Source organism: Zootoca vivipara, chromosome 6, assembly GCF_965207765.1.
Source record: "Zootoca vivipara chromosome 6, rZooViv2.hap1.1, whole genome shotgun sequence".
Lineage (NCBI taxonomy): Eukaryota > Metazoa > Chordata > Lepidosauria > Squamata > Lacertidae > Zootoca > Zootoca vivipara.
The window spans coordinates 54,975,700-55,003,491 of record NC_142589.1 but is presented as its reverse complement, the minus strand read 5'-3'; the positions used below and the strand labels follow the sequence as shown (position 1 = coordinate 55,003,491).

The window sequence follows — 27,792 nt, the reverse complement described above, 5'->3', positions numbered from 1 at the left end:
TCCAGAACCTGGTATTCAGAAGTATTGCTACCTCCGGCTGTAGAGCATAGCCATCATGGCTTGTAGCCATATTCAGGGAGGAGTTTTTTTTGCAGAAGATTCATCACCCAGATCCAAACCTCTATACATACTCCCCCGCCCCCAGCGCGCACACACACAAAAGGGAAAACCAACCAATTGCATAGAAAAATATTTTTATTTTAAATTAAAACGTTAAAAAGTTATGCATAAAGAGTTTTGAGTATTTTCATCTACTGTATTAGGCACTGTCCATGAGCGAGTCAGATTTCTTCAGACATGCTTCTCTGCCTGCCCTGGGGCAGTTGAAAGAGACTGGGCAGTTTACCTAGTGCTCCCCACTGGGACATATTAAGAAGAGGAGGACCTAGGGCTAGGCAGAGGGTGATGTAGTCCAAGGCAGTAGGAAGGCACTAGGGTTGGAGAAAGTTGGTGCAGCCTATGGCAAGCTATATGACTGCTTCTGAAGGGAGACTGAAAACGTTTGCCCACATTGCAAAGAAACCAACTGCTCCCAAAACAGTTTAGCTCCATCCAATGAAAGCAGTCGCTTGATTTGTAAGAACTCTTGGGTGGCTGAAGCATCTTAGCCCATTGGCGGGAGAAGCTATGGCAGCCAAGCCAAATTTCATGTGCCACAAGCCTGCTCGGTTAGCCATGGCCTGGCTTCAGAGGGTAAAAAATGACCTGAACCCATAGTTGGTGTTTGTGGGCCAATATGGAGGGGGATACAGGAGGTGGGGGGGGGCAGGAAAGAAAGGTGTGTTGATCACCTTTGGTTTCACTTGACAAACACCCACTGCAGCATTGTCATAGCAACTGCTGCTGGACCATCCCAGTGACCGAGGTGTCCTTAGCCACAGAGCAGCTGCCTGAAGCAGGCAGGAGGAAAGTGCAAATGGGTGGCGGCAGGCACTGCTAGTCACACATCAATACAGTTCTCTGGATGTGGCTGAGATGGGAAGGCCACAGGCTGCAAAGCTGAGTGGTATCCTTCCCCACCACCAAAAAAGGCACAGATTCAGCCAAGAGGTCAATAGTGATAAGCCGAGAGAGAGAAGTTGCAGCAGTGCAACTCATTCAGTCCTTGGTAGAGATTGCGGAGGGAGTGTTGGGAGTATTTGAGGATGGGATGGCAGGGCCTGCCAGCTCTATGGCTCCACTTCCAGGTGTGTGGCGCTTACTGTCCAGTGACCCAGGTACAGGCACCGTCTGCTTCAGCCATTCAATTTCTGCCTGCAAAGGAAGGAGCAAATGAACGTGAGCCATGCACAGCTCCCAAAATTCAATCACAGGAACAACAAGACATTGTGCAGCCTGTGGAAGCGGAGCGAAATGGCTGCTCTTCCCTGAGTCACGTATGGTCAAGTTTATTTCAACACCCAAGGCAGAAAATCCCACAATTATCTCTTCCTGGATGTAACCCCCCACCACCACCAATAAATTAAACAGTAGTTTTCAGCTTTTCATGACCTCCAAAATCTCCAGCCTGAGGCAACTGCCCCATTGTAACTGGCAAGGCCGGCCCCGCTTGGCTTTGGCTATGTGCAGTGGTGCCTTGCTAGAGGAATTTAATTCGTTCAACAGGTCTTTTCTTATAACGAAAAATTCGTCTAGCGAATCCCATAGGAATGCATTGGATTTCTTTTGAATTTTTTTGCCCATAGGAACGCCTTAATTGAATTTCAATGCATTCCTATGGGAAACCGCGATTCGCTAGACGAATTTTTCGTAAAACAAATTGTCTAGCAAGGCAACCTCCGCTAGAAAAAAACTTTCGTTAAGCGGAAATTTTGTTAAGCAGGGCATTCGTTAAGCGAGGCACCACTGTATTGCAAGAGTAATTCTCCCTCCAAAGCCATTTCCTACCTGTAAGGCGGCCCGCTTGGTCTGCTCATGTCCCATCACCACCTTCAGATCCTCCATGTCTTTCCTGCAAGAGGAAGGGGAGACATGAATTTTGGAGGGGGGAAGAAAACAGAGGACCAACCCTCCTCCACCCCATTGTTGTGGGAGAATCCTCAAGAAATGCAGAAACACACACTAACAAGTTACCTACAGCCAGCCTTCCCCAGCCTGGTGTTGTGAACTACAGCTCCCACCAGCCCTACCCGATGCTAAGGCTGATGGGAGTACAGTTGTGCAGGCTGGGCCTGATAGGAGTTGAGTTCAAGACAGCTGAAAAGCACCAGGAAGGCTTATTGCAGGAAGGCCCTGAACAGATGGACAATGACACCACCAAGCTGAACGCATGACTTATGACATTGCTTTGTGCTTCTCCACTGTTGTGGGCTGGGCAGGAGAGCTTTTCCAGAGCTTCTGGGATCTCTGCCTGGAAGAGAAGAGGAACCTGCCCACTGCTGGCCCACCTCACCGATGTTGTGCACGCATCAGGTCCATCACGGTCCTCAGAGACCGGAGCTCTGCCTTGAGATCATCCAGAGATGCTGGCTGCTCCTCTGTTTGTGACGCCTCACAGGTTAGAGCTAAAGGCTCTTCTCTGGTGTAACTGGACTGCTCCTTCAACTGCCGGGGGAGAGACAGATACAGGACAGAGAGGGTTGGAAGGGGCTGATGCTTCAATTCCTCCATGGGCCAAGGCTCCCAACCCCCATAGTAAAACAAAGGCAGGCAATGGAGGGCTGAAGCCCACCAATCAGAGAATCTTAGAATTGTAGAATTGGAAGGGACCCCAAGGGCCATCCAATCCAATCTCAGCTAAAGAATCCCCAACAGATGGCCATCCGGCCTCTGTTTATAAACCTCCAAGGAAGGAGAGTCCACCACCTTCTGAGGGAGTCTGTTCCACCGCTGAACAGCTCTTACTCTAAAAAAGTTCTTTCTAATGTTTTGTCATAATTTTCTTTCTTATAATTTGAATCCATTGATTCGGGTCCTCCCCTCTGGAGCAGCAGAAAACAAGCTTGCTCCATTTGACAGCCCTTTAGATACTTGAAGATGGCAATCATATCACCTTTCAGTCTTCTCTTTTCTGGGCTAAGATCCTGAAAATGGTACCCAGAAAGGAGGGGGAAACCATGGACCACACGACTGTTCAAACCAGTTTGAGCCTATTGTGTTGCTACCTCACACAACTCACCAGTTCAGGGCCTTTAGCTTTCTCTGTGGAGCTCGAGGGCTGGGTTGATCCCATCTCATCCTGCAACAGCCAATAAGAGAGAGAGATTTGGTGCCAACCGTCATCAAGACTAGCCATGTTTTAATATGCATGTTTTTAAATGCATATTTAAATATGCATGTTTTAATTTATATTTCACAAAATTTATACACCACTCAATTGTGAAAAACCTCAAAGTGGTTTATAAGCAGAATAAAACAATATAATTATCAGTTAAAACAATTAGAAACAACTATGTAAAACATTTTAAAAAACAGCAATAAACTAAAAACAGATTGCAACACACACCAACATCCTGCACATCTGGATAGGGCTTCCTAAACAAAAAATGTTTTTAGCAGTTGCCAATAAGAGTGCAGCGAAGGGACCTGTCTGATATATATCAATAGGCAGGGGGTTCTAAAGTGTAGGTGCAGCCACACTAAAATTTTATTACAAATGCAGAGCAGGCATTACATGGCATCTGTGACAGCACCAGTTCTGCAGATCGAAACGGGCGCATATGGGGAAAGGCAATCTCACAGGTAAACGTGTCCCAAGCTGTTCAGGGCATTATATACCAAAAACAACACCTTGAACATGGCCCGGTAGCAAATCAGTGACCAGTGCAGATCTCTGAGCACAGGTGCTGTATGCCGATGAGGCCTCACTCCTGTCAGCAATCATGCTGCAGCATTCTGCACTAACTGCAGCTTCCGGATCGAGCACGAGGGAAGCTGCACATAGAGCACATGCTTTGCTTCCTCTACTCTGCAGCCGCTGTTTAAAAAGGCACAAGATCCCATCCCTTTAACAGCTCTCTTCCTCCTTCCTTGAGAACAGTTGGCTGGGGGTGGGCAGGGGGTGGCAACAACTCACCAGTGAGCTGGTCATCAGCTGGCTAGGTGGCCTCTTCCCTGGCACTTTAGGGCGGCTGGCTGTTGGGTGGCTCAGTTTGGCACTGGGAACAAGGACGGCATCAAAAGTGTTGGTCTCTGTAATGGAGAAAGTGGCACCATTGGGGAGCAAGCACAGCAACCGCAGAATCTCAGCCAGGGAGTGCAATACTGGCCAGAGGGAGATCCGTCATTCCCAAAGCAAGCCCAGGAAGAGACTGGGGTTTGCAATGCCCTGCCAGACCCCAAGCTGCTTCTGCATGACTCCATGACTCCCCATGACTCCAGGCAGCTTCCAGACCATTTTGTGGGAATGGTTTAATCATATACCAGCAAACTGAGGTTGTGCAATTAAGCTGGATTTGGGCTCTTTTGCAACACTCTCCTCCCTGCGCACTCACTGCTCTGCCCATCACATGGATTTTTTGTTGGGGGGGGAATAGTAAGAAAAATGATGGGAAAACACCCTAAGAAGTGTGGGATACGGGCATCATGGGGCGATGTCATATCACCACTGCATGAACCGATCAGAACGGATGCTCAGTTCACAGTGAGGTTGTGCATCCTCAGTGAAAAAATTCATTAAGATAAAGGCTCAATACAGAAGTCATCAGCAGAAGCTGCTGCAAAAGGGGAGGACACTGGGCAGTGGGAGAAGGAATTAAAGGGCTGGCACCTACCTGCTGTTTTCTCCTTGCATTTTCCTTTTCCCACAGGGGTTGCTGTGCTGGGAACTGGAATGCCTAAGGATCTGGATCATCATGATGTGCAGAGAGAGACAGACATAGAGAGAAATCATGGGAGGAGTGTTTCCAGCTACCCACAACCTTGGCCTTTGGAAACCCCAGAAGAACCTGCTGCTGCAGAAGGACTGTGAGCCGCATTATGGGAGTGGTGTTTCTAGGACCAAGGTGAAACTTTAAAAGTTCTGTGGATATTTTTGCTATTAGATACTGGATAATGTTTATGTAGTCTTGTTATATTTATAGTGATGAAATGCTGTTATTTGCTACTGTGCTGTTTTGCTATGTTATTATGAAATTGGTTGTCGGCTGTTTAATTTTGTAATGCATTCCTATTTTCTTTGTTGCAAGTCCCTTTGAGCATGACTTTTGTGTGTGGAAAAGCGGCATATAAAAAAAATATGAATGAATGAATGGAGAGTTGCTGACTACTAAAGCCATAGAAGCAAAGTGTGTACACCCAGCAAATTCACCCCAGACCCAAGCCAGCTAACTGCATCTAATTGGTTAAAAGAAAGTGGAGGTGGTGGAGGTGGATCAGGAGGGGTGGAGGGTGGAGGGATGAATCCATATACTGTAACACATGAATTTATCACTTCCTCCAACTATCACAAAATCTGTATCAGAATCCATAAGACACAGAGCTGTCTTATACAAGCCTTTGCCAACTTGGTACTGAGGCCAATGGGAGCTGCAGTTGTAGCACAAAGCACCTGGAAAACACTAGGTTGAGGATAGCTGGAAATTATAGCATGTGATTTGATAGGCAGCCTACTTGCGAAGAGATGTAAAAACTGTGAAAGGATATTGTTGGGAGAAATTGCTTATTCAGGCTGTATTAAGAATGTGTCAAGAATGTTCGGCCTTGAGTTAGTCTGATAGAGAGTAGGCACCCTATTCTTCAGCTCTGATAATGCAGGCATGCCTCTCCTCTGAGATTGCGACTTGATTTCTACACATATACAAAATGAATGCTTCTATATAAGCTTGTGGAATCCACTTTTGTGGGTTCCCTGGCAGCTGTTGTTGCTTTGACCAATCGAAGTTGCCTCAACATTACAATGTTGTATTTAGTGAAGAAATCTACCACGGTGGCCCGATCCATCTGACTGGCAGCACTCTCCAGGTCTGGGGCAGAGTGAGGCCTTTCCCTCAAGCGCTACCTGATCCTTTTGGCTAGATACTGCAGCTGGGGCCTCCTTCTATGTGCAAAGCACCCACTGTGCCAGAAAGCAAATAGCTAAGGATTTAAATATTGCTCCCAGTCTTCCCTCCTACCAGCATTGTGAACCCCACTTAGGAGGGCATGACCCCCAAAGATCTAAGCCTGGCAGGGCACCAGAAGTGCCCTGTTCTAGACAGAGACATGCCTATGCTTGAGGTTGCCCGGAAACTCCACACTCTGCTAAACCAGATGTCTTTCTTTCCAGCCTCAGGTGGCAAATTCTACCTGCCTCTTACTTGCTTTTCTGGTTCTGGGACCATGTTCAATGACTCAAAATGAGATCATATCAAGTGCTGGCCAATCCCAGAAAAGGATGTGCACACACTCTTTCCAAGACTCATAATGTCTTACTTGTGGGGAAGGTTGGGGGCAGGTTTTGTCTTAGCCGGCACAGGAGGAGGGGGAGCTGTCTTCTTGACCGGAAGAGGATTCATCCTGGAGCTTTCCATTTTCTTTTGTTCCTTTGAGTCTGCAAGACATGAATGAATGACTTAGGATACACAGTTATTGCAATTTATCTCCTAAGGAAGCATTTCAATAATTCTAGCTTGAATGTCAATAATCTACATCTGATACCTTTCCCCTCAGCAGCATGAATATTTATACAGAGGGAAGGAAGACCCTTGACCTGTAGGCAGGATATGGTCCACAGCCAATTTTCCCACCTATCAGCTGGCCAGCAGAGAGCAGGTGAAAAGGGAAAAGGCTCTGACATTTTGCAAAGTAAGCAATTGCAGCTCTTTTTGCTGCAAGATTGCCAAATGGGGTAAATGCCTAGCAGAGAGGTAAAGCTGTGTTTCTTCCAAAGAGGCAAGAGATTGCCCATGCATTTTGCAATTGCACACATGCTATTTGGTGGTGGTGGGGGGGTTGAAATTGCATTTTGAAGTTGGAGGCTCTGAACAGCAGTAAGAATGTGAGGCAGCACATGCAGTTCAGCTGTGCATTCAAGTTCGAATGGTTCTGCAGGGAGTACCCTGCTCTGTTCTGTATCTTTAAACCAGACTTGGACCAGACAACCCTGTGAAATAGGGGACTGCCCTCCAAAAGGGAACTCTTCTGCTCCACTTTGCAAGAAACATGATTGTCCTGCTCAGAACACAAGCCAAGCACCAAACCACAACAGGAAGAGGAAGAGGCAATACACACACCTCTGCCTCTGCCTCGGCTGTTGCTGGGCAAAGCCAAGGCTGCGTATGCTCTGCACAGGCACCCTGACCCTCTGCAAAAGGTCAGCCATCTCACCTTTGTGGTCTCCAGGATGTTTCGTCTCCACCTTGCCACCTTGGAGGACCTTCTTCCCTGGCTTTGGAGCTTTTTCTATTTTTCAAAAAAGAAAGAAGAAAAAAAGTACTGTAAGATAGGTGTTATGGGAAGTGAGGAGGAAAAGAAGGACAAGACCAGGGGAACCTGTGTCCCTCCAGATGGGCTGCTAACTCCCATCAGCTCCAGCCAGCCTGGCCAAAGTTCAGGGGTGATGATGGGAGTTGAGGCCAGCAACATCTGGAGGGTCATAAGCTCCCCAACCAGGCATCAGGGAGGATGGGGAAAGAAGAAGGGACGGCTTCCTGGGTATTCTACACATTGACTGGCAGCGATGGCTCTCTCCAGGTGGTCAGGCAGGGGGCATTTCCAGCCCTCCCTGGAGATGCAACCATTGAACCTGGGGCCTTCTCTGGATTGTGCACTGCCACAGAGCTATGATCCTTTCCCCGACTGACTCCTCCTCGGCCCCCTACTTGCACCCGGACATTAAAATAAAGAAAGAGACCCAGAGATCCAATGGGCAGTGACGGCAACCCCCCTTGAGCTACAAAATCCCCTGCCAGGTGCCTGAGCCAAGTGGGGGCTTGTGACTTACCGGAGTCCTTCCTCCGCTCTGGTACCTTGGCTTTGATCTGTAGAACAGAGAAAAGAGCAGCATGACGGGAAAGGAAGGCGCTGGTGATGAGTCACCCAAAAAGAAAGAGCAGCCTCACCACCTCAAGGCAGGCCAGGCTTGGGTTTCACTCCTGCACAAGTTCAGAGGCAGGAGAAGTCAAGGAGATCAGAGGCTCAGGGGAGGGAGAACGAGACAAGGGAACCTGCAAGACGGGAGTGATCCTTACAGTGCCCAGGCGGATGCTGAGCAAAGGCACATGGCAGGCTGCAGATTCTGCCAACAACTGCAATTGGCAGTCTAGGCTGGTTGTCAGGGCAGTCTTCCCCAACCTGGTGCCCACCTATGGCAGCTGTGGCTGATGGGAGCTGTAGTCCAAATTGTCTGGAGGGCACCAGGGTAGGGAGAAGCTGGCTGGATGAGGAAGCTCTTGCCGTCCTCCTTTGTAGCCCTTCAGCCATTCCAAGCCTGTGAAAGTGCTTCAGTGTTGTGTGGAGCAGTCAGCATCTCCCCTCCGCCCTGCCAATTCCTCCTGATGCAAGGAAGGGTCAGGGGCCATCCACTTCCTTACCTCAGGCTCCACCTGGGCCAGAGGCATGACAAAGTTGTCCGGGAAAAGCCCCCTCCGGCCACGGGACTCGCCTTCCCACCAGCCCACATCCGCCGACTCCTGCAACAAGGAAGAGGAAAGGAAGGATATGCACACAGAATTACTTTCCAACAATGAATTTAATCAAGAAGAATCATTCAGTTCAGTTGCACCAATAAGAGTTGTAATCTGTCATTAGCCTCCTGTTGTTTTCACCTATTGAAAGTCTTGAATCATTATTAATTCTTCTAATTGACAATCCTTTTTTAAAAAGTTTTTATTTTTATTTGCGCTTCTGATACAATTCCATATCATATAAATGAACTGAAATAAAGCAAAGGACACAAAAAAGAACACTCTGAAATAGAAAAGAAATAACAATTAGGATTTCGAAAAATAAACAGAAAACCAGACACCTTCTCCTCTCCTTCTATGTTCCTTTTGTCTCTTTTTCTCACGTTTTCTATCACAACTACCTATATACACATTAGTTTTTTCTTACACTGCTGAAAATCTTACCATCCTGCTAGGTTAATTGTTTGCAATACTTTTTCATATATTCAATAAAAGATATCCAGTCCTCCTTATATTTTTCATCATTTTGATTTCTTATTCTAGTGGTAATCCCTGCTAACTCCATGTATTCTAACACTTTAATAGGCCATTGTTCTTTTGTTGGTACCTTATCTGTTTTCCATTTCTGCGCTAGTAATACACGTGCAGCTGTTGTTGCATAGAGGAACAAGTTTCTCTCTTTTTTAGTCACTTCTGTTGTTATTAACCCCAGCAACAATGCTTCTGGGTTTTCAGAGAAGGGTTTTTAAAGGGTTTTTTAGTTCATTATGGATCATTTCCCAGTAGTTTTTAATTATACAACACTTCCACCATGTTTGGTAAAAGGATCCCTCTGCTGTCTTACATTTCCAGCAATTGCCCTTTGTTGATTTTAACATTTTTGCTAGTCTATTTGATGTCAGAAACCACCCATGCAGCATCTTCATAAAATTTTCTCTTAGTGTGTAAAGGTAATGGTAAAGGGACCCCTGACCATTAGGTCCAGTCGTGACCGACTCTGGGGTTGCGGCGCTCATCTCGCTTTACTGGCCGAGGAAGCTGGCGTACAGCTTCCAGGTCATGTGGCCAGCATGACAAAGCTGCTTCTGGTGAACCAGAGCAGCGCACAGAAACGCCGTTTACCTTCCCGCTGTAGCGGTACCTATTTATCTACTTGCACTTTGACGTGCTTTCGAACTGCTAGGTGGGCAGGAGCTGGGACCGAGCAACGGGAGCTAACCCCATCAGTGGTTTAACCACAGTGCCACCCGCATCCCTCTTAGTGTGTAGCATGCTGTAAACTTTATATTTACTTTCCATAACTGTTCCCATAGTGCGAAATCGATACTGTGTCCCATATCTAATTGATAATCCTATTGTTTCATCTTCCATGTAAACCACCTTCATACGTCATCAGATTAATTCCATACTAGTACATTTTTAAAAGTCTGTGCTGCTTTTTGTACACAGGTGAGCAGAAACCAAAATACACCTCTTCCGCCTACAAACCTCTCACTCATATTATGACTCTGATTCAAACTTCCTCATTAAGTCTTCCCCTGTCCGTCTTCCTAGCCAAGCTCTCAGGAGTTGTTGTAACTCAAGAGAAAGAAAACAGCTACAGCTCTTATCTTCTGATCAGCAAACAAAAATAATAACCACATTTTCATTATGCAAGGCAAACGTTCTGCCCCTCTCACCCTCCTCCACCTGCTGCATGCTTTTGGAAGTCAAGGGCAGCAGCAAAGTGTTTTTCCTCCTAACACAGGTATGTGTGGGGATCCCTCACTGGATCACCCAGCACTCGGAGGTAGCACTACTTTTCCCGGTGCCTACTAAAAACCTTTTTGGTTTAGACAAGCCTACCCAGAAACATTAGGAAGTTGATGTGAGTCTTTTGTTATTTTAACCTTTTGAATGTCTTGAATTATTGTTGTTAATCTCACTAAGGTCATTTTTGTGTGTGTTGTCTTCTTTGTAAACCGCTTTGAGGGTTCTCTCGCCCCCAATCAAGCAGTGTATAAATTTCATTAAATCTGGCCGTGCCCCCAAATCGCCAGTTTTGGGGAAGAAGTTCCAGATATAATATCAGTGGTCACTAACACCCCCTAGAACACCTATGAAATAGCTGTTGTTTGGGTATTTAAGATTTAGAATGGTTAACTGGAGGACAGAGAGGCTTGCTTCCATAGTGCCAGCTTCTTCCACCCACCCTGAAGATAAGGTCTGCTCCTCAATACCAGTTCCTGGGGAGCCCAAGTAGGGAGAGTAAGTGGCTCCCACACTCAGGGCCTGCCTGTTGGCTTCCCCAAAGGCATCTAGGGTGCCAACATGAGGATGGGGCTAGATGGGTCTCTGGTCTGATCCAGCAGCAAAGCTTCTCTTGAGAGCTGAAGGCACTGTGCCCTTTTAGCTCTGAGCAGAGATGGGGCCGGGGCTCTTTGTGGGTGTCCCTCATACCATCGGGGAAGTTACCCATCCCAACTTTCCCCAGGACTCCCACCTTGCTCAACAAAAGGACCAAATCGCCTTTCCGGAGGAGGAGCTCATCTTCATGCTCTGGTTCGTAATCAAACATGGCTCGGCAATAGACAGGAGCGTCACCTGCAGGTGGAGGAAAGCACAGACACCCCTTACCTCGGATTCAGATATTTCTCTTGCTCTGGTCTGAGTGCTCTGAAGGCAACCATTCCCAGCTGGGCACCCTCCAGATGTTTTGGACCACAACTCCCATCAGCCCCAACCAACACGGCAGCTTTGGACCACAGCTTCCATCAGCTCCAACCCACATGGCAGCTTTGAGCTACAACTCCCATAAGCTGGTTGGGGCTGAAAGGGGTTGTAGTCCAAAACATCTAGATGGCACTGAGTTAAAGAAGGCTGACTTGTCCACTGAAATTAAGCCCTCCACACCATCCAGCAAGCCCCACCCACAAACCCGCAGCAGCTTTCCCACACAAAAGGGCATCAGGTTAATCTCCCAGCCCTCCCTTCCAGATGTTTGCAACCACCACTTCACTCTGGGCTCCCACCTGGGGCTTGCACACCCTAATATAGCTTGGCCCCCTATGCCACATTTTTCCTCCCCTGCAACAACCCCATTCCAGACTGAAATGGAGAAATAGGCGTTCCCTGCCTCATTTTCCTCTCTGAAAACCGCAGGAAGGCTCCAGTGCCCCCCCCCCAAACAAAGTGAGCTCTGAGGTAGCAGAAGTCTATCTTGGCCACAACTCACTGGTCTGCAGAGCCTGGACTTTGGGGCTCGCCTGCATCCGAGGAGGGGTAGGCTTCTCTGGGGTGTTCTCCACCTGGAGCAGGATAAGGATAAGGATAAGGATAAGGAAGAAGACTGTTGACACAGACACAAGCTCTGTGCAGCATCTGACCACTGCTAAAGAAACATCAGCAGTTGCTTCCTCAACCTGTTGCCCAGCAGATGTTTTGAACTACAATTCCCAACCAGCCCCAGCCAGCAAATAATGCCCTTTTCTCTAGCAGAGAGCAGTAAACTTGACCCAGTGGTTGTTTTCTGAAGAGAAAACTGGCTTAAGAACTTACAATACTTGGGTCAATGTAAAAGGTATTTTGTTGCTCCCCCCCCCCCAAAAAAAATAGAGACACTGATTCTTGGATTTAAACAGAGGGCATTGTCCAAGGGTGTTTCCAGATATGGACAATTCTGTAATTCTGTAGCACTCAGTCAATGCTACTTTGCTTTACTTTTACTTTTTACTTTTTGCAAGTAAAATAGCAAAAACTGCTTCCAGACCTTTTTAATCCAGGAAACATTCTGTATTAGGCCAGAAAATGTTTCCTTTTCCCCCAGCCCCAAATGTGGGGACAGGATAGTTTTCATTGGGACCACAGTGTGTGCGCAGTGTAAAATACTTCCTTTCCCCACCTTGCTGCATCACTGATCATGATTGCCCCTTTAACAATGGAGGTGGGGTGGGAAGGTAAACAGCTAAAAATGCAATGCTATTTGAAGGGGTGATAGACAGAGAGAGGACCATAGAAAAGGAAGTGGTTAGAGCTTCCCCTTCAGCCCTTCGGATACTGTTGGACTCTAGCTCCCATCGGCCCTCAGCCAGCATGGCTAACAGTCAGCTGGGAATTGCAGCTCAGCAACATATGGCAGGTCACAAGTTAGCCACAATATATGCAGGCTGTAGTTACCAAGAATGGCTGTTGCATGTTTTCCAGTGTGCTTTAAAAAAATAAAATGCTCCATGGGAAAACAACAACAGAAGCTGAGTAGGGAAACACAAGAGGGAGATGTTTTGCTCATGGTGTTATGCAGATACTCCGTAAAAAAATCAATGAACAAAGCACAGCTGTCCCATGGGATATCCCCTGTGTAGAAGCAGCACCAGAGAGCTGCAGGGAAAAGACAACTACCTGTATAGTCTGGCATATAAGACGACTGGGCGTATAAGACAGCCCCCAACTTTTCCAGTTAAAAATATAGAGTTTGGGATATACTCGCTGTATAAGAAATATGACCCGGCGTATAAGACGACCCCCAACTTTTGAGAAGATTTTCCTGGGTTAAAAAGTTGTCTTATATGCAGGAATATACTTATGCAGCCTCAAAAGAAGAAAAACAAAAACCAGGACACTGATTTGCATATGCTAATATTTAGAATGACTTTAATTTAAATAGAAATGCAGCACACCTCACAGTAATAGTATTAATAATAAATAGCTGGTGTGAGTATTCCTATTTTAATTTTTTGAAAGTCTTAAATTGTTAATTTTCCTCACTGGTAGTTTTATTGTTTTACCTTTTTTTTTGTAAACCACTTTGAGTTTTTGAGCTTTTTTACAATCAAGCAGTGTATAAATGTTATGAAATATTTTTTTTAAAAAAAGAAATCATTGTGGGGAAGGCTGGGACCTGTTGATCTATGGTCTGGTTGACATCCTGTGCTAAGACAAACCACAGTGCCAGGGTGTGGCAGCAAAAAGGAGGAAAGCAACGGCCTTGACACACTAAGCCTAAGGTCTTGCTGAGCATGTTGTGTGATCCAGACAGTGTGCCAGCTCAGTCATGCTGTCAAAGTGCTAACTGTTGATAGACAACGTCAATACTGCCCCCCATCCCTGTTCAAATGGGACCAGAGGGTCTTTCAAATAGAGGACCCCTCGAAACACAGCCCTGTCCTCTGTGAAGGAGGGCACCTGAAGCCCTTCTGGTCCGAATGCCACGGAAGCATCTTCCTTCCGCTCACCTTCTCTGGCTCACTGAGGACGAAGGTCTCATTGGTCATTTTGGGGCGCTGCTTCCCCGCTCCGACTTTGGACTCTGCAAAAACCATCTCTGGAAGTTGACAGTTGAGGGAGGAAGGGTGGGGTGAGGTTAGCACTTCCAGTCAGGCCCTGCCTATCTATTCCTCCCCCCCCCCTCTACAGACCTTAACCAGATCTTGAGCCTCATAAAGATGTGAGGGTGGTGGGTGCTTCCTGGATTGCATGGAAGCCCCAACCAACAGGGAGCACCCACATTCAATTCAGATAATTCCCCCTCAGCTCTGCCCCACCCCCAACATTTACGTCACAGAGGCTGCAGAGGCACCAGCGCCCCCATCCCCCCCACCTCCACAACATGCCCACCCTAGGCCCTGTGTTCCCCCCACCTGAAGCCAGGCCGTTTAGCTCTTGCACAAAGTTGGACGGAAAGGCTCCCAACTGCCCGTTCTTCTTGCCCAACCACCAGCCGTCCTCAATCTGCAGAGGAAGAGGACAAAAAACAGCCGTTGTCATTCTGGAAGGTCCTCCGCCTTCCTGTTGCACAACCCACCACCGGCCCACAGAAGAGAAGTGGCAAAGAGTCAGGCAAAGAGTCCCAGGGCCCCTGTCCAGGTACATCGGGTGCCCTCCTAACCACCTTCCACCTCCCTGGATGCACTCAGAGATTTGATGGAGAAACAAGATGAAGACTGCAATGCAGGCTCATGGTGCCCTCATAGTGCCCCCAAAAGGAAGGGAAGCTCCTGAGCAGGACCCGAGTGCAACTGCAACACTTTCCCCACAGCAGGAAACCCTGACTGTAGAAGAATGGCTGAAGAAGATGATTGAATATACAGAGCTGGCAAGACTGTCTGGGAAAATCCAAGACCAGCGAGACCAACAGTTTGAAAAAGACTGGAGTAAAATTTTTATTTATTTGAAAGAGCATTGTAGACACTTAACAACACTAACAGGACTGGCTTAAAGGTTTGTCAGTTAAAATTAGAATCTTATTTACAATGAGAAGGAATTTCAAAGTAAAAGGAAAGGTAGATGAGGGGAATGAGAAATGTGGATGCAATTATAATTGGAAGTTAAAAAGTCATTTGGGAGGGATGGGGGGAAGTCGTTGACTCGAGAGAGTCAGAGTATAGGCAATGTAAAGTTATGTAAAATCACACTGCGTTTTTTGAAAATGAAAATGCCAATAAATATTATAATTTAAAAAAACACCGCTTTTCCCACTTGCAGTTCCAGGGACCCCCCTCAAATTTCACAACTCTCATTTTTAGGGCATCATAATCTGGGGGTGGGGACTGGAGAGACAGAATTGCCAAAGGAGCAAGACTGTCTCTATAGCTTCTTCACCAGATGAAGTGCCTTTCTATTTGGAGGGTGCTTTGGTGCATACGGTATAAGCTGACACTTCATTGGGTGGTGAGACAAGGATAGAAAAGGAGAGATCCAACTTGCAGCCTGCCATCATTCCCCTTCAGTTTGATACACTTTTGATTAAGGCCAATGGGATCAGAAGAAGCTGGCCTGTGATGATAGCAGACAGCAGAAGATCTTTCCCAGGCAGGAGCCAAATATTATAAATGGGTTGTTGGCAACCAATGCTTTTTAAAATAATAATAATAATTGAACAGGAAATGACAGATTTGTATTAAACTGGGGGTGGAGGGAGAATACAAGCCAACCTTTTGATGGCATTGGTGCCCTGTGGATGCTGCAAAAAACATTAACCCCAAAAACCCTGGCATGAATGAGAAGCAGGCCTCCCACAAGGAATTTTCACCTGGAAGCACCCTAAGCCTCCAACAGCATTCCCCGCCTCCCACTTCTACTCTGGGAACCCATCCTTCTACCACATACTCGCTCCCCTACCTCACCTCCTCCAAGATCTGCACCACTTCTCCAGGGCACAACTCCAGCTCATCGTCCTTTGCTGGGGTGTAAGAGAAGGTGACCCGGCACCAGCGCTCCTTCGCAGCTGGCAGCTTGTTCACAGTGTGGGCTACAGAAAGGATAAACATGGAAAGCAGGAAACAATAAGACAAAGAGAACAGAGAACATGACCGCACAGCCAAACTCCAGATGGGCACCAGAGGGGGATTCTTCTTTCCCCATGAATTTAACTTGCCTTGGAGAATAGTGGCAGGACAGTAATATAAAACAGGCGCTTGCATTATACTGGTTTTGACACCTGCTAAAAGCTTTATTTAAGCAAGTCTACCCAGACATAGTGTATATTGTGTAGATTTGCTCTTAAACACTGCTGGATTTTATATAATGTTTATTATTTCTACAGTGGTACCTTGGTTTACGAACTTAATCCATTCCGGAAGTCCATTCTTAAACCAAAGCATTCTTAAACCAAGGCGTGCTTTCCCATAGCAGTGGGGGACTTAATTTACAAATGAAACACACTCAACTGGAAGTGAAACATGTTCTGCTTCCAAGGCAAAGTTCGCAAACCAAAACACCTACTTCTAGGTTTGCAGCGTTCTTAATCCAAGTTGTTCATAAACTAAGCTGTTCTTAAACCAAGGTACCACTGTACTTTGTTTTTAAAGCCCATTGATCTTATTTTCTTATGATTATTTTATACTATTTTAGGCCAAGCGCTTAGAGCTTATTACTGTTCTCTGGTTAAGCCAGAGCTTTCCAAACTCTGTGTTGGGACACATTAGTGTGTTGGCTCCCTGTGCTCCTCCTGGGACTGGAAAGGGGCGCTAGTTTAACCTCCAGTTTGCTAGTAAAACTGAATTATTGTGTCGCAAAATGATACATGTCTAAAAAGTGTGTCACCAACACGAAAAGTTTGGAAAGCTGTGGGTTAAGCTGTCGATAAATCTTGTAAAAAAAATTGTAGGTTTAAAGAGTCGGAATGTGTTCTCTTAATATCACAATCAGATCACTGGCAAGAAAGTTTTCCATGAAAATTGTAAATCCAGATTAAATGAGGGTGGGTGATAAACTGTATCTGTGATGCCAACAACACAGCCTGGTTACATTGCCAAAAACTTGTGTCCCTGAGCAAGGACAATCTCACAAATGCATCCCATCTGGAAGCACTCTGGGAACAAAGAATGCAGAAAAGGAGTTCGATAAATTTTGACAGATCCCTTTGCTCTCACAGCCCAGTAGAATTAATCAAGAACAGCCTTCCACAACCTGGTGGCTTCTGGCTGTTTTGGACTGTGACTCCTAGCATCTGTTTTGCCAAAACACCCGGAGGGCATCAGTTTGGGGAAAGCTGATTTAATTGAAGCAAGCCAAGAGCTGAACTTGCCACTGGCCTGTCATGGCCATGCCCAAGGCTGCAGGCCCCAATTGGCACTGATCCCTGCAGCAGTCCATCCTTTTAGAGTCAGGGCACACACATGGTTACAGATGCACATGTTAAATCTGAATATATACCATCCTTTTCTGCAAAAAACAGTGCTTGTTCCAAAATCAATGTGTTGCACATCAGTGCAGCAGAAGCAAACCCAAATTCCTTTAGTTATGATAGGGCTATGATTTAAGTGAGTTCAAAATGTGAAACTGCATGTGCTTAAACTGTTTGCTTTTTTCTGTTTAAAAAATCAAGGATGGCAAACAATTTTTCCATTTGTTCCAACATTTCAGGAATGTAGAAGAATGACAGGCGGGCAGGCAGGGGAGAGAGAAGAGGACTCTTAAGTATGTGTTTCATCACTGAAGTATGACATACAGCCTTCTCAGCTGCATAGCGAGAACTTCTGTGCTGTTCAAGATGGTCATCGTAGCTATCATACCCATGCTCCTTTCAAGACCATACAGCAAAAAACTGAATTTTTGATGACCTATGCAGCCATTTTGGCTTCAGTACCAAGCCATTTTCCATTCTCCCCAACACTAACGCCCCTTTGCTTACTCAAAAGTTTGCTCACTGTGTTGTGGCCTTTTGGCTGGGCATAATAAAGGTTGTGTGTGTGTCCCCCCTTTCAAAATAAAAGTGGCAGTTTAACCCTTAGTCAGTAACACCAATAAAACCCATGTTTAGCTTATTTGGTGAGATTCCACCCAAGAGCAGCTGATTATTGGGCATGCAGAAGATTAGCATATAGCAGTCCAGGAGATAACATTCTCACAGCTGTGAAATAAGGTGGCAGCACTTTGACCACAGAGCCACTGGTTCAAACTCTGAACTGCCTTAGCTGTAGCACTGATGGAAAGATACCCACACTGCTTTCAGAAGATGCCTTCTGCATAGAGCAGACATTGACAGCCCCACAGGTACTGTGCCGAAACACAAACAGAACCTCCAGCAAGGTCCTTGGATTTCCTAAAGGCCACAAATGCCACCTTACACTTGCCTACTCCCCACCAGCTCTCAATTAAATAGAACTTTGCTTTTTTATATATTAAAGAAAGGAAAAAGTCATGGGCAAAAGCTTTTACGTTCCTTTTAAAGATAGCCTCTCCCCAGTTGTCCTTAGTTTGAAGCTGCAGCACTGGCCTAAAGTATCCTCCCCACCACCAACAAAAAAAATACACTCACCACTGCGGATGGATCGGGGGTATCGCTGGGTGCCATCAGCTCGGAGGCTCACTGGGATTTCCTGAGGCAAGGGGAAGAAAAAGGTGCCCGTGACTAGGAACAAAGCTTAAGGTTGCCAAGTTTGCTGGTGACACTAAATTGTTTAGGGTGGCTAAAACAAAAAGGGATCGCGAAAAATCTCTCCAAACAGAACAAATGAGCAATAAAATGGCAAGTTCAATTTGACGTCAACAATCCCAACAACTTGTTGGCTGTCAGGGAATGCATAGAATCATAGAGTTGGAAGGGATCCCAAGGGTCATCTAGTCCAACCCCCTGCCAAGCAGTATCACAGCTAATGGTGACGTTAAATCATCACGTCCAGTTTGCACAAGGCTGGCAGTTTGAGACTTCCTGTTCAAGTCATGTTTTCATCCTTCCTCTCCAATTGATTCAAGCACATAATTTAGAAAGAGGATCTAAACACACAACTTGCTATTCACAGGTTATACAGCATAAGTCAAAGGGGCGGGGGGGGGGCAGAGTTTCTGGAAGAGCTAGCACTATGTGGTCTTACTATTTATTAATTGAGGAACCACCTTTATTAATTGGGGAATCGCCTTTTACCTGTGTGTCAAGATAAGGAACAGACATACCATAAAAACAGTACAAAAAACCAACAGGAACATAGGAAACTGCCTTATATTAAGTCAGGCCATTTGCCCATCCAGCTCAGTACTGTCTGCACTGACTGGAGGCAGCAGCTGGCAGGAGTCTCTCCTAGCTCTCCCTGGAGATGTCATTGGGGAATGAGTCTAAGACGTTCTGCTTGCAAGGCAGACACTCTTCAACTGAGCTATAGCCCTTTCAACTGACAAGAGGTTTAAAAACAGTGCAAAACGGATACCTTTGCATCCACCTGGGAAAGCTTATGGGGGCCAAAATCCCTTCAGTACAGATATCATGTCCCTCTCCTCTCTCAGCTGGAATGCTGTCCCACAGAACAGGGGCAGCCACCCTGCTCTGAGTCACTGTGGAGCAGTGGTATCTGATGTTTGGGGGCCTTTAAGGAGGACCCACCTCTCCCACAGGACACAGTGACATCCTGGGTAGCGAAGGGACAGGTGCCCCCTTAAGGAACCTGATCCTGAACTGTGAAGGGCGTTCAGTACTAGCCCCAAATTCACTAGAGGCGAACCAAAGCTGGGAAGAAAAGCCAGGAGTCTCCTGCTTCTCTTCCCTGCTCTCAAGAGACAAAGCAAACGAGTATCACCACTGGAATGGCTGGCTGGGCTGCTCCACTGAACAGGTGGGAGTGCAGCCTGCAAAGGAACTGCCCCCTGGAAAAGAGAAACATTCAGAAACTCAAAAATCGAAAGAGGCCTCTCCCCTTTACCTGGCGGAAAAGATAAGGGCTCTGGGTCAAAACAGCCATCCTGGAGAGGACGCTGGGGAAAGCAGGAACCTACCTCAGGTATATAGGGGGCGGCGAGTGGGCGTGGCTTCAAGTGCTTCAACACATGACACCTTGTCACCCGTCTATACTGTACTACAAAGCAGAATGGAACGACCCTTCTGGCTCCTCCCCCCTCAAGGAACCTTGGGAATTGTAGTTCCACGTGGCAGCAAACCTGTAGTCCCACAGAGCCCTCAACACCTCCATAAACCACAATTCCCAGAGCTCTTTGGAGATGGGCAATAATGCATGCTTTTTAAAAACAACAATAACAATAACAATAACAATAACTGTGTATCTGAAGAAGTGTGCATGCACACGAAAGCTCATACCAAAATATAAACTTAGTTGGTCTTTAAGGTGCTACTGAAGGAATTTTTTTATTTTGCTTCGACTCAGACCAACACGGCTACCTACCTGTAACAATAACATTAAGACAGATACTTCTTTCCTGATGGGTCTTTATATGGCCTTCTGAAGATGCTGGATTTAACATGGGTTCAAATCCCACCTCTTCAGCCATAAACTAACTGAGCACTTTCAGGTAAGTCCCTGCCTCTCATCCTCAGTTTGTCATTTATAAAATGGGCTTGCCTCAGAGGGCTGTTGGGAGGACAAGTGGTTATTTGAAAAGCCCTTTAACCCTAGAATTAGGGCAATTATACGTAGGTATTGAAGTCAAAAGCCGATGCCTGCTTTCATGTATTTTTCTTCTTCTTCTCATGCCTCCTCGTACCCTGCCTCCAAGGCTTGTTTATTGGGTTCCATTCTAGCAAAGAAACACACAGAGCTAAGAGCTGATAACGTCCCCTGGCAACTTGCCCATGGAACTGTGGGAAACCTGCCACTGCGGAAACAACTAGGCCCCATTTTTCAGAAAGGGAAGGGGTCCCCTTTATCAGAAGTGGGAAAAACTCCTGATAATGTGGGAAAGGCCCTGAGAACAATTAGGGAGCAACAGGCAGGCGGGACTTGGTGAAAGGGGAAGGAGTGTCACTTTTATGGCATGTGAGGCAAAGGTGCTCCTTGCTAGGGTGTGTGTGTGTGTGTGTGTGTGTGTGTGTGTGCCTGCTTTTCACTGGTGCTTTAGCTTATTTCACAGAATAATGGGTGCGGACTGGGGCATCCAGTTCACCCTCCTGCCACAAAGGAGGACTCTAGCCGATTGTGGCAGGACAGACCTTCTGTCTGCCAGGAGCGGTGCACTGGAGGGAGGATGTTTTTCAGACACCTTTGCCTGGCAACCCACAAGGAAGTGAAGCTTTTTCAAGGAAATCAAGAACTGGAATGCCAGGTGCAGACCCCCAAAGAGCTGCCAATGTTCAGCAACCGGGGGGGGGGGGGGACCTTAGTGCAAGTGGCTGACATTCTATATGTTCAGAGATGTACAGCTGGGGGAAGATGTTGTTGAGTTCACCTGGGTCTGCCCCCATGCATTCAAGGTCACCCCTCCCACTGTGGCCCACATGCAGTACAATCCATTGTGCAGAAGACTCTGCACATGCATTCTGTTCAGGGCTGGCTCTATCATTAGGTAGAGGGAGGCACCTACCTCAAGTGGCAGATGCTGCAGGACAGAAGAGCAGCAATAGTCAACCTCTTCCCCGGCATGCTGCCTTGTTGACTCTCTTGCCTGGTTGAATTTCTCCCATGCATTACCATTGGCATCATTCCTTGCCGAGGAGGCAGCCCAGGAGGACATGCACTTCAGCAGGCACTGCCTCTGTGTGTGTTTTGTTCTGGTCATGTGATGCAATGCCACCCAGGTAGCTTGGGGGAGTGAGCAGTGGTGAGATGTTGGAGGGCAGAATTGTGTGCACCATGCAGCCTGGCCTGCACACACCACCTAAGATAGCCGATTGCACTCTGGTACAATGGAAAAGTCTGATTCTTTTTAAAAGGGGGGTTTATTTGCACCAGCAGGCATAGGCAAACTCCAGCCCTCCAGATGTTTGGGACTATAATTCCCACCACCCCTGACCACTGGTCCTATTAGCTAGGGATGATGGGAATTGTAGTCTCAAACATCTGGAGGGCCGGAGTTTGCCTATGCCTGCACTAGGGCAACAGAGCCCATTGATCCACTTTCATTATGCAAACCTAAAGTGCTTATTTATTTATGTATTGTATTGTATTGTATTGTATTGTATTGTATTGTATTGTATTTACGGTATATCCCACCTTTTCCTCTAAGGAGCTCAAGGAGTACATAGCTCTCCTCCTCCTCATATAATCCCCACAACAACTCTGTGAGGTATCTGAAGAAGTGTGCATGAACACGAAAGCTCATACCAATAACAAACTTAGTTGGTCTCTAAGGTGCTACTGGAAGGAATTTTTTTTTATTTTGATTTAACTACAGCAGACCAACACAGCTACCTACCTGTATTTATGAGGTAGGTTAGGCTGAGAGAATGCAACTGGCCCTGGGTCACCCAGTGAGCTTCATGACCATGGGGGGATTTGAACCCTGGTCCCCCAGGTCTTAGTCCAATGCTCTAACCATGATGCCACACTGGCTTGAATGCCTCCTACAAAAGAGCTGCAGCCTGGAGCCCTCCTTGGGCACCTGATGGTCAAAGCCCTGCTTTTTATCATGTAACACAGATTGTACAGCCTAGTAAAGAACCAGCCACTGATCCCACTGGCTAATTGGACAAGGGTGTTCTGTTTGGCTCCACACATGTCTGGCTCAGATGTGGGGCAGTCTGTGCAGTGGCACACAACATGCGCAATGTGTCAGAGGCCTTGCACAGCTGCCCATTTCCACACAGCCTTCTCATTTGCAGTTAGCCCAGCTGCCTTGTTTGAGCAGCCGCAAGGCCAGGCAAACATTGGCAGGAGGCAGGTGACAGACATGGGTGCGTTGCAGCCCTTACAAGGTGAAACTGGGGGAACAAAGCACCTCTCACCCATCTCCATGCAGCTTCCCTGTGGGATGCTCTTTAAACAAATTGTCCTCAGAGGTGCAAATTAGCTCGGGAAATAATTTGCATTATTTGGCCATGAACTTCAGCAGGAGGCAAATACCCAGTTTGTTATTTTGCAGGAATAGAACAAAGCTGAAGAGGGAGGAAAAGTCTGGAGGACCAGGCCTTGGGTGGAAAGGAAGAAGGGGCTCCTACACCTTTAATTGTTATTATTGAAGAGGGCAGCTTGTCATGTATGGTGTAGGTTCCCTCTTCTACATGACTATTCACCTGGATACTTTATTCGTTTTCTTACATTTATATCCGCCCATTCCTCCTTCATGGAACTCAAGGCAGCATATGTTTGGTTCCACACAGTTTTCTGTCTGGGTACTGACCAGAACCAGACCTGCTTAGCTTCAACAAGGTCATGGCATTGTGTACCTTGGGAGTTGCTAGAGAACTGCTTCACTGCTATAATGCCCAGTGCCAGAAGGGCTCAGTTTGGGTTTGAAAAACCTTTCCTCTGACCTCTCCCAGATTCCAAATACATTTGTTTGAAAATGGAGACACACGACACACTCTGTCTCTCGCTGTGTGGTGTTCTTGCACCTTTCATAGTTGTAAAGAAGAGGAAATCTGTCATGCAAGTCATGCCTGCCAAAATTCCCTCAGCTCTACAGCAATTAAAGATGCAGGAGGTGCCTGACTGCTTTTGCATCTGGCCACCAGAGAGCTGGTCCAGCCATTGGGCAGAGTGAGGCAGGCACCTAAGGTGGCAGGTGCTGAGGGTCGGGGGATAGACACAGCTGTGCTAGCCATCCGTGTGTGTGTGTGTGTGTGTCGCTCTGTAGGAGCTCAGGGGTAAGAGGTATATGGTGCATGACACATGCTCAGAGGCACTCTTTTCCAGTGAGGGAATCTCATGTTCCTTGCTGGATAATGGCACTGGGCACAGGTCCCAGGGCTAACAAAAGGCGTTTTCATGCATTCAGGCCATGGCAAATCACAGTTTCCCTGCTGACAGGTCACTCAGTAATCATACCCGATTGTTGCTCCCTAATAGGAAGCTGCCTTGTTCTAAGTCAGAATATTGGTCCATCTACCTCAGGACTAGGCACCCAGGTGGCGCTGTGGGTTAAACCACAGAGCCTAGGGCTTGCTGATCAGAAGGTCGGCGGTTTGAATCCCTGTGACGGGGTGAGCTCCCGTTGCTTGGTCCCAGCTCCTGCCAACCTAGCAGTTCGAAAGCACGTCAAAATGCAAGTAGATAAATAGGAACCGCTACAGCAGGAAGGTAAACAGCGTTTCCATGTGCTGCTCTGGTTTGCCAGAAGCGGCTTTGTCATGCTGGCCACATGACCCGGAAGCTATACGCCGGCTCCCTCGGCCAATAATGCGGGATAAGCGCGCAACCCCAGAGTCGGTCACGACTGGACCTAATGGTCGGGTCCCTTTACCTTTACCTCAGGACTGGCAGTTGTTTCAAGCAGTGGATGTTCCCAGCCCTACTTGGAGATTCCAGAGATTGAACCTGGGACCTTCTGCATGCAAGGCCAATGTCCTACCCACTGAGCCAATGGCCCTTCTCAGACTGGTGTAACAGGCATGTTTGCAAACACGCAAGTCTGTCTCCACTTGTTCCTCATGCTTCTCAACACACCCTGGACACACACTTACCTGGGGCTAGGCTACTTCCAAGGAGATATGCCTAGACCTGGAGTGGGAGGGGGTGTAAATGCTCACCTGCACAAACTGGCGAGGAAAGAGCCCCACCCGGCCCTCCAGCTCCCCCTGCAGCCACCCCTCTTCGGGGCCTGGTTGCACCTTCTGGATGATGTCGCCAGCAGTGATCTTCAGCTCATCACCCAGCTGTCCGTCAAAGTCCACCAAGACCAAGACCTCTGGAGGAGGAGGAAAGAAGTAGGAAGAAGGTTTTCCCCAAAACATCAGCAGCCTCACTCCAATATGGGCACTCCCAGATGACCTTTCTGAAGAGCATTCATTCTGATTGGCTCATGGGGAAGTTAGGCAACATTGCGGTTATGCAATGTGGCTAAGGACATTTCCCCCCCTCAAATAATTCTGGACACTGTAGTTTGTTAAGGGTTGCTGGGAATTGTAAATTTGTGAGGGGTAAACTACAAAGCTCAGAGTCCTTTGAGGGAAAGAATGTGCTTTAAAAGTCTAGTGTGTATGTAGCCTGCACCAAAGAATCATTAGCCCACACTTCGCAGTGCATATATCCATCACTTTCCTTATTGCAAAAGTCTGATCTTTTGAGAGAAACAGGATCATTGCACAAGACCTCCCAATCAGCTGCAGTTGTGCAACCTAAATTTGCAGGCAGGGCCGGTTCTAAGGGTAAGCTGGGTGGCGTGTTGGGTTGGCGCTGCACGGCAAAGCCGTGCGGAAACCACGCTGTACCCACCCACCAGCCGCGGGAAGAAACGGGGCGGGGTGGGGGCGCCAGAGCGATCCGCGCACCACGGTGCCAGGGCGCCCGACCCGCTTAAGACGGCCCTGTTTGCAGGTGCTTTGTAATTGAATCCGACCCAAAAATAGCAATAGTCTGCAAGGGCCCTGAGCGAGGACAAACTTTGGCGCCTCACCAAAATAATATTTCACCTTCTTATTTTCACAATAATTCGAGTTTGTTATATCGCCCTCCCACCTCTTACCTTCCATTCTATGCATGCTCTCAAGTGCACTATTTTGCACCCCCTCGGCTTGGCGCCCGGTGCAGGGGAACTGCTTGTACCACCCTAAATCTGGCACTGAAGTCTAAGACCACATTCACACCGTACATTTCATAGAATCATAGAATTGGAGAGTTGGAAGCGTCCCCAAGGGTGATCTAGTCCAACCCCCTGCAATGCAGGAATCTAAACTAAAGCATCCATGACAGATGTCCATCCAACCTCTGCTTAAAAACCTCCACAGAGGGAGAGCCACATTCTCCACTATGATACCACTTTTAAAAATTCATGGCTTCCTCCAAAGAATCCTAGGAGCTGTCGCTTGTTATGGGTGTGGAGACGCAAATCTCCCTCACAGAGTTACAATTCCCAGAGTTCCCTGGGAAGGGGGATTGATTGTTTAATAACTCCTGGAATTGTAGCTCTGCACTCAACACCCATAACAGACCGTAGCACCCAGAGTTCTTTTGAGGGAGCCATGACTGTTTAAGGTGGTACCATAGTGCTTTAAATGTATGGTGCAAATGTAGCCTAATGTTGGATGCAAACCATGAAGTGGAAGTTGAATGGCAGTGCAATGTAAAAAAAAAAAAAGCGGTCCGTGATAATTAGATCTTAAGTGTATCTTAAACAGGGATAATTGGTGATAATTTAATATTGCTGAGATTATTGTATAAGCACCTGGAATGGGGCAGAAAACCATTCACAAGAAGCAGTTATGGATGGCAACAGCCAGCTAGGTCTGATGGGAACTGTGGCCCAAAATATCTGAAGGCCACCAAGTTGGCCTAACCTTTTCCAAACAGGTGACTGGTATTTACTTCCCTTGTCCCACAAGGAGCTTCTTCACAGGGTTGTGAGGCTGAGGCCCCTTCCATAAAGCAGCAATGGCCAGCCAGTGACCAGTGCATCAACTTCCAGCTGGTCCCTTTAAGTGGAACCCAGTAACCAGATGGTACATCCTAAGTTCTTTCTCCTAGGGGTGCAGCAGGGCAAGACAGAGCAGCCTTCACCAAATCCACAAGCCCTACTCTCTGAGGGCTTACCCACATTAACCTTTTGCCCCATTCTTTCTAGCCACAGGTCCATGCTTAAAAGCTCCTTGCTCAAGCATGATTTCTTCATATTTGACCTGGAGCTTTCCCCATGATAATCTACTCTTTAGGGCACAACCAGAGCAAACATCAATTTTGGTTTTCCATATATTGCTGTTTGCTCCAACTGAGCTTTAAAGAGCAGGTTTTTGTGGGGAAAGCAAAATAAGGGGGGTGCTTGGACATGGAGCTTTAAAGCACAGACTGTGTCTGGAAAGAGCGGAGGAAAGGTAAGTGGATAAGCTCTGACTCCTCCCAGTGGTAGCCGAATCTCACACAATACTCTGCTAAAACTAGAAGCCTCAATGAGGAAAAGGGGGCTGGCCAGACCCTCTCTGCCTCTCCCTTGTTAAATTCAAGCACTGAACATACACTGAAGGCCAAGCCAAGCTCTTTAGCCAGGCAAAAGTTCAGAGGGAGACCTGGCTGGGCCGGGGGGGGGGGGGCTGGATGGAGGCAGAGGGGCCCAGTGATACTCTGACAGAGACTGTGGCCAAGGGGGACCATCAGTAAAAGTAGGGGCAGGGACACTTTTATTAATTATGCCTTAAATTTAGGCCTTAATAAAAGTAACATCAGTAAAAAAAATAGGCCTGATTTACCTTTCTTTTTGCTCTGTCCTAGCAGTTACCTGAGGGCGCAGGTATTCTCATGTTTCCCTGGTATGCCAAGCATGCAGGCACACACACAACCCTCCCTCAGCAAGTTCAGTTTCATCACTTCAGTGGAGAAGGTGGGACCTCCACTGGGGTGGGGGATGAGCTCCACTGAAGTGGGCCTGGCAGTGGGCACCCTGTGCCCACACTGTTTGCTCTAGAACGGACTTCCACTCTCATAATCCTCAGACACTCAAAACGCTAAAAAAAATCTAAATCCTCCCCCCCGCCCCTGGCCACAACAACAACAACAACACACATACCACATTATAGCCGTTCTCCTTTAACTAACATTAAACTCACCTATTTTACAAAAATAATGCCCTTTAAATCATTGACCTGCCAGAGCACTGAAGCAGTGAGCCAATTCAGTGTTGTGTATCAATTGTAGCGTTCATAGGAAATGAGGAAATGTGATCCTACAGAACTGTATGCCATCACACAGCTGTGTGTAAGACGTGGCGGCCGGCGCAGCTGGCAGCACCTGTGAGATTTGTCATCTGGAAAACCCAGGCAAGAAAGAAATCCTTCCAGCTCCAGTCCCATTCCCTGCAGGGCTCCCAGGTGGCCCCTGAAACCTACCCATGGCGGCTCCTTCCTCACTTTCCGGCTGCCTCCCTCCGCATAGATCCAGCCAGCTGTGCCTTCCTGGGAAAAGTGGGAGAAGGAAGCCAGGCACTCCCTTTTTGAAGCAGGGAGGGGAGGCCCGTCAGGACAAGC

At 47.3% G+C, this 27,792-nt stretch overlaps 1 protein-coding gene across 1 annotated transcript; it reads right to left on the bottom strand.

Annotated features, from left to right (window-relative positions):
- Window positions 1-177: 177 nt before the first annotated feature.
- Window positions 178-27,792, bottom strand: LOC118087354 (CD2-associated protein). The gene is made up of 18 exons (XM_035119919.3): window positions 27,655-27,792; window positions 24,370-24,527; window positions 18,280-18,340; window positions 15,644-15,768; window positions 14,159-14,249; window positions 13,754-13,842; window positions 11,758-11,830; window positions 11,026-11,126; window positions 8,451-8,549; window positions 7,862-7,898; window positions 7,246-7,320; window positions 6,352-6,469; window positions 4,713-4,783; window positions 4,016-4,131; window positions 3,119-3,178; window positions 2,393-2,544; window positions 1,888-1,951; window positions 178-1,254 (listed from the first exon to the last, which is right to left on the bottom strand). The coding sequence occupies exons 1-18, from the start codon at window positions 27,656-27,658 to the stop codon at window positions 1,099-1,101; spliced, it is 1,650 nt and encodes a 549-aa protein (XP_034975810.1). The 5' UTR covers window positions 27,659-27,792; the 3' UTR covers window positions 178-1,098.

Excerpts from the sequence above, each read along its gene's own strand:
- LOC118087354 (XM_035119919.3), bottom strand. Across the intron at positions 1,952-2,392 it reads CTGATGCGTGCACAACATCG|GAAAGACATGGAGGATCTGA; the intron begins GTGAGGTGGGCC and ends TTCCTCTTGCAG. Across the intron at positions 1,255-1,887 it reads CCAAGCGGGCCGCCTTACAG|GCAGAAATTGAATGGCTGAA; the intron begins GTAGGAAATGGC and ends CTTCCTTTGCAG.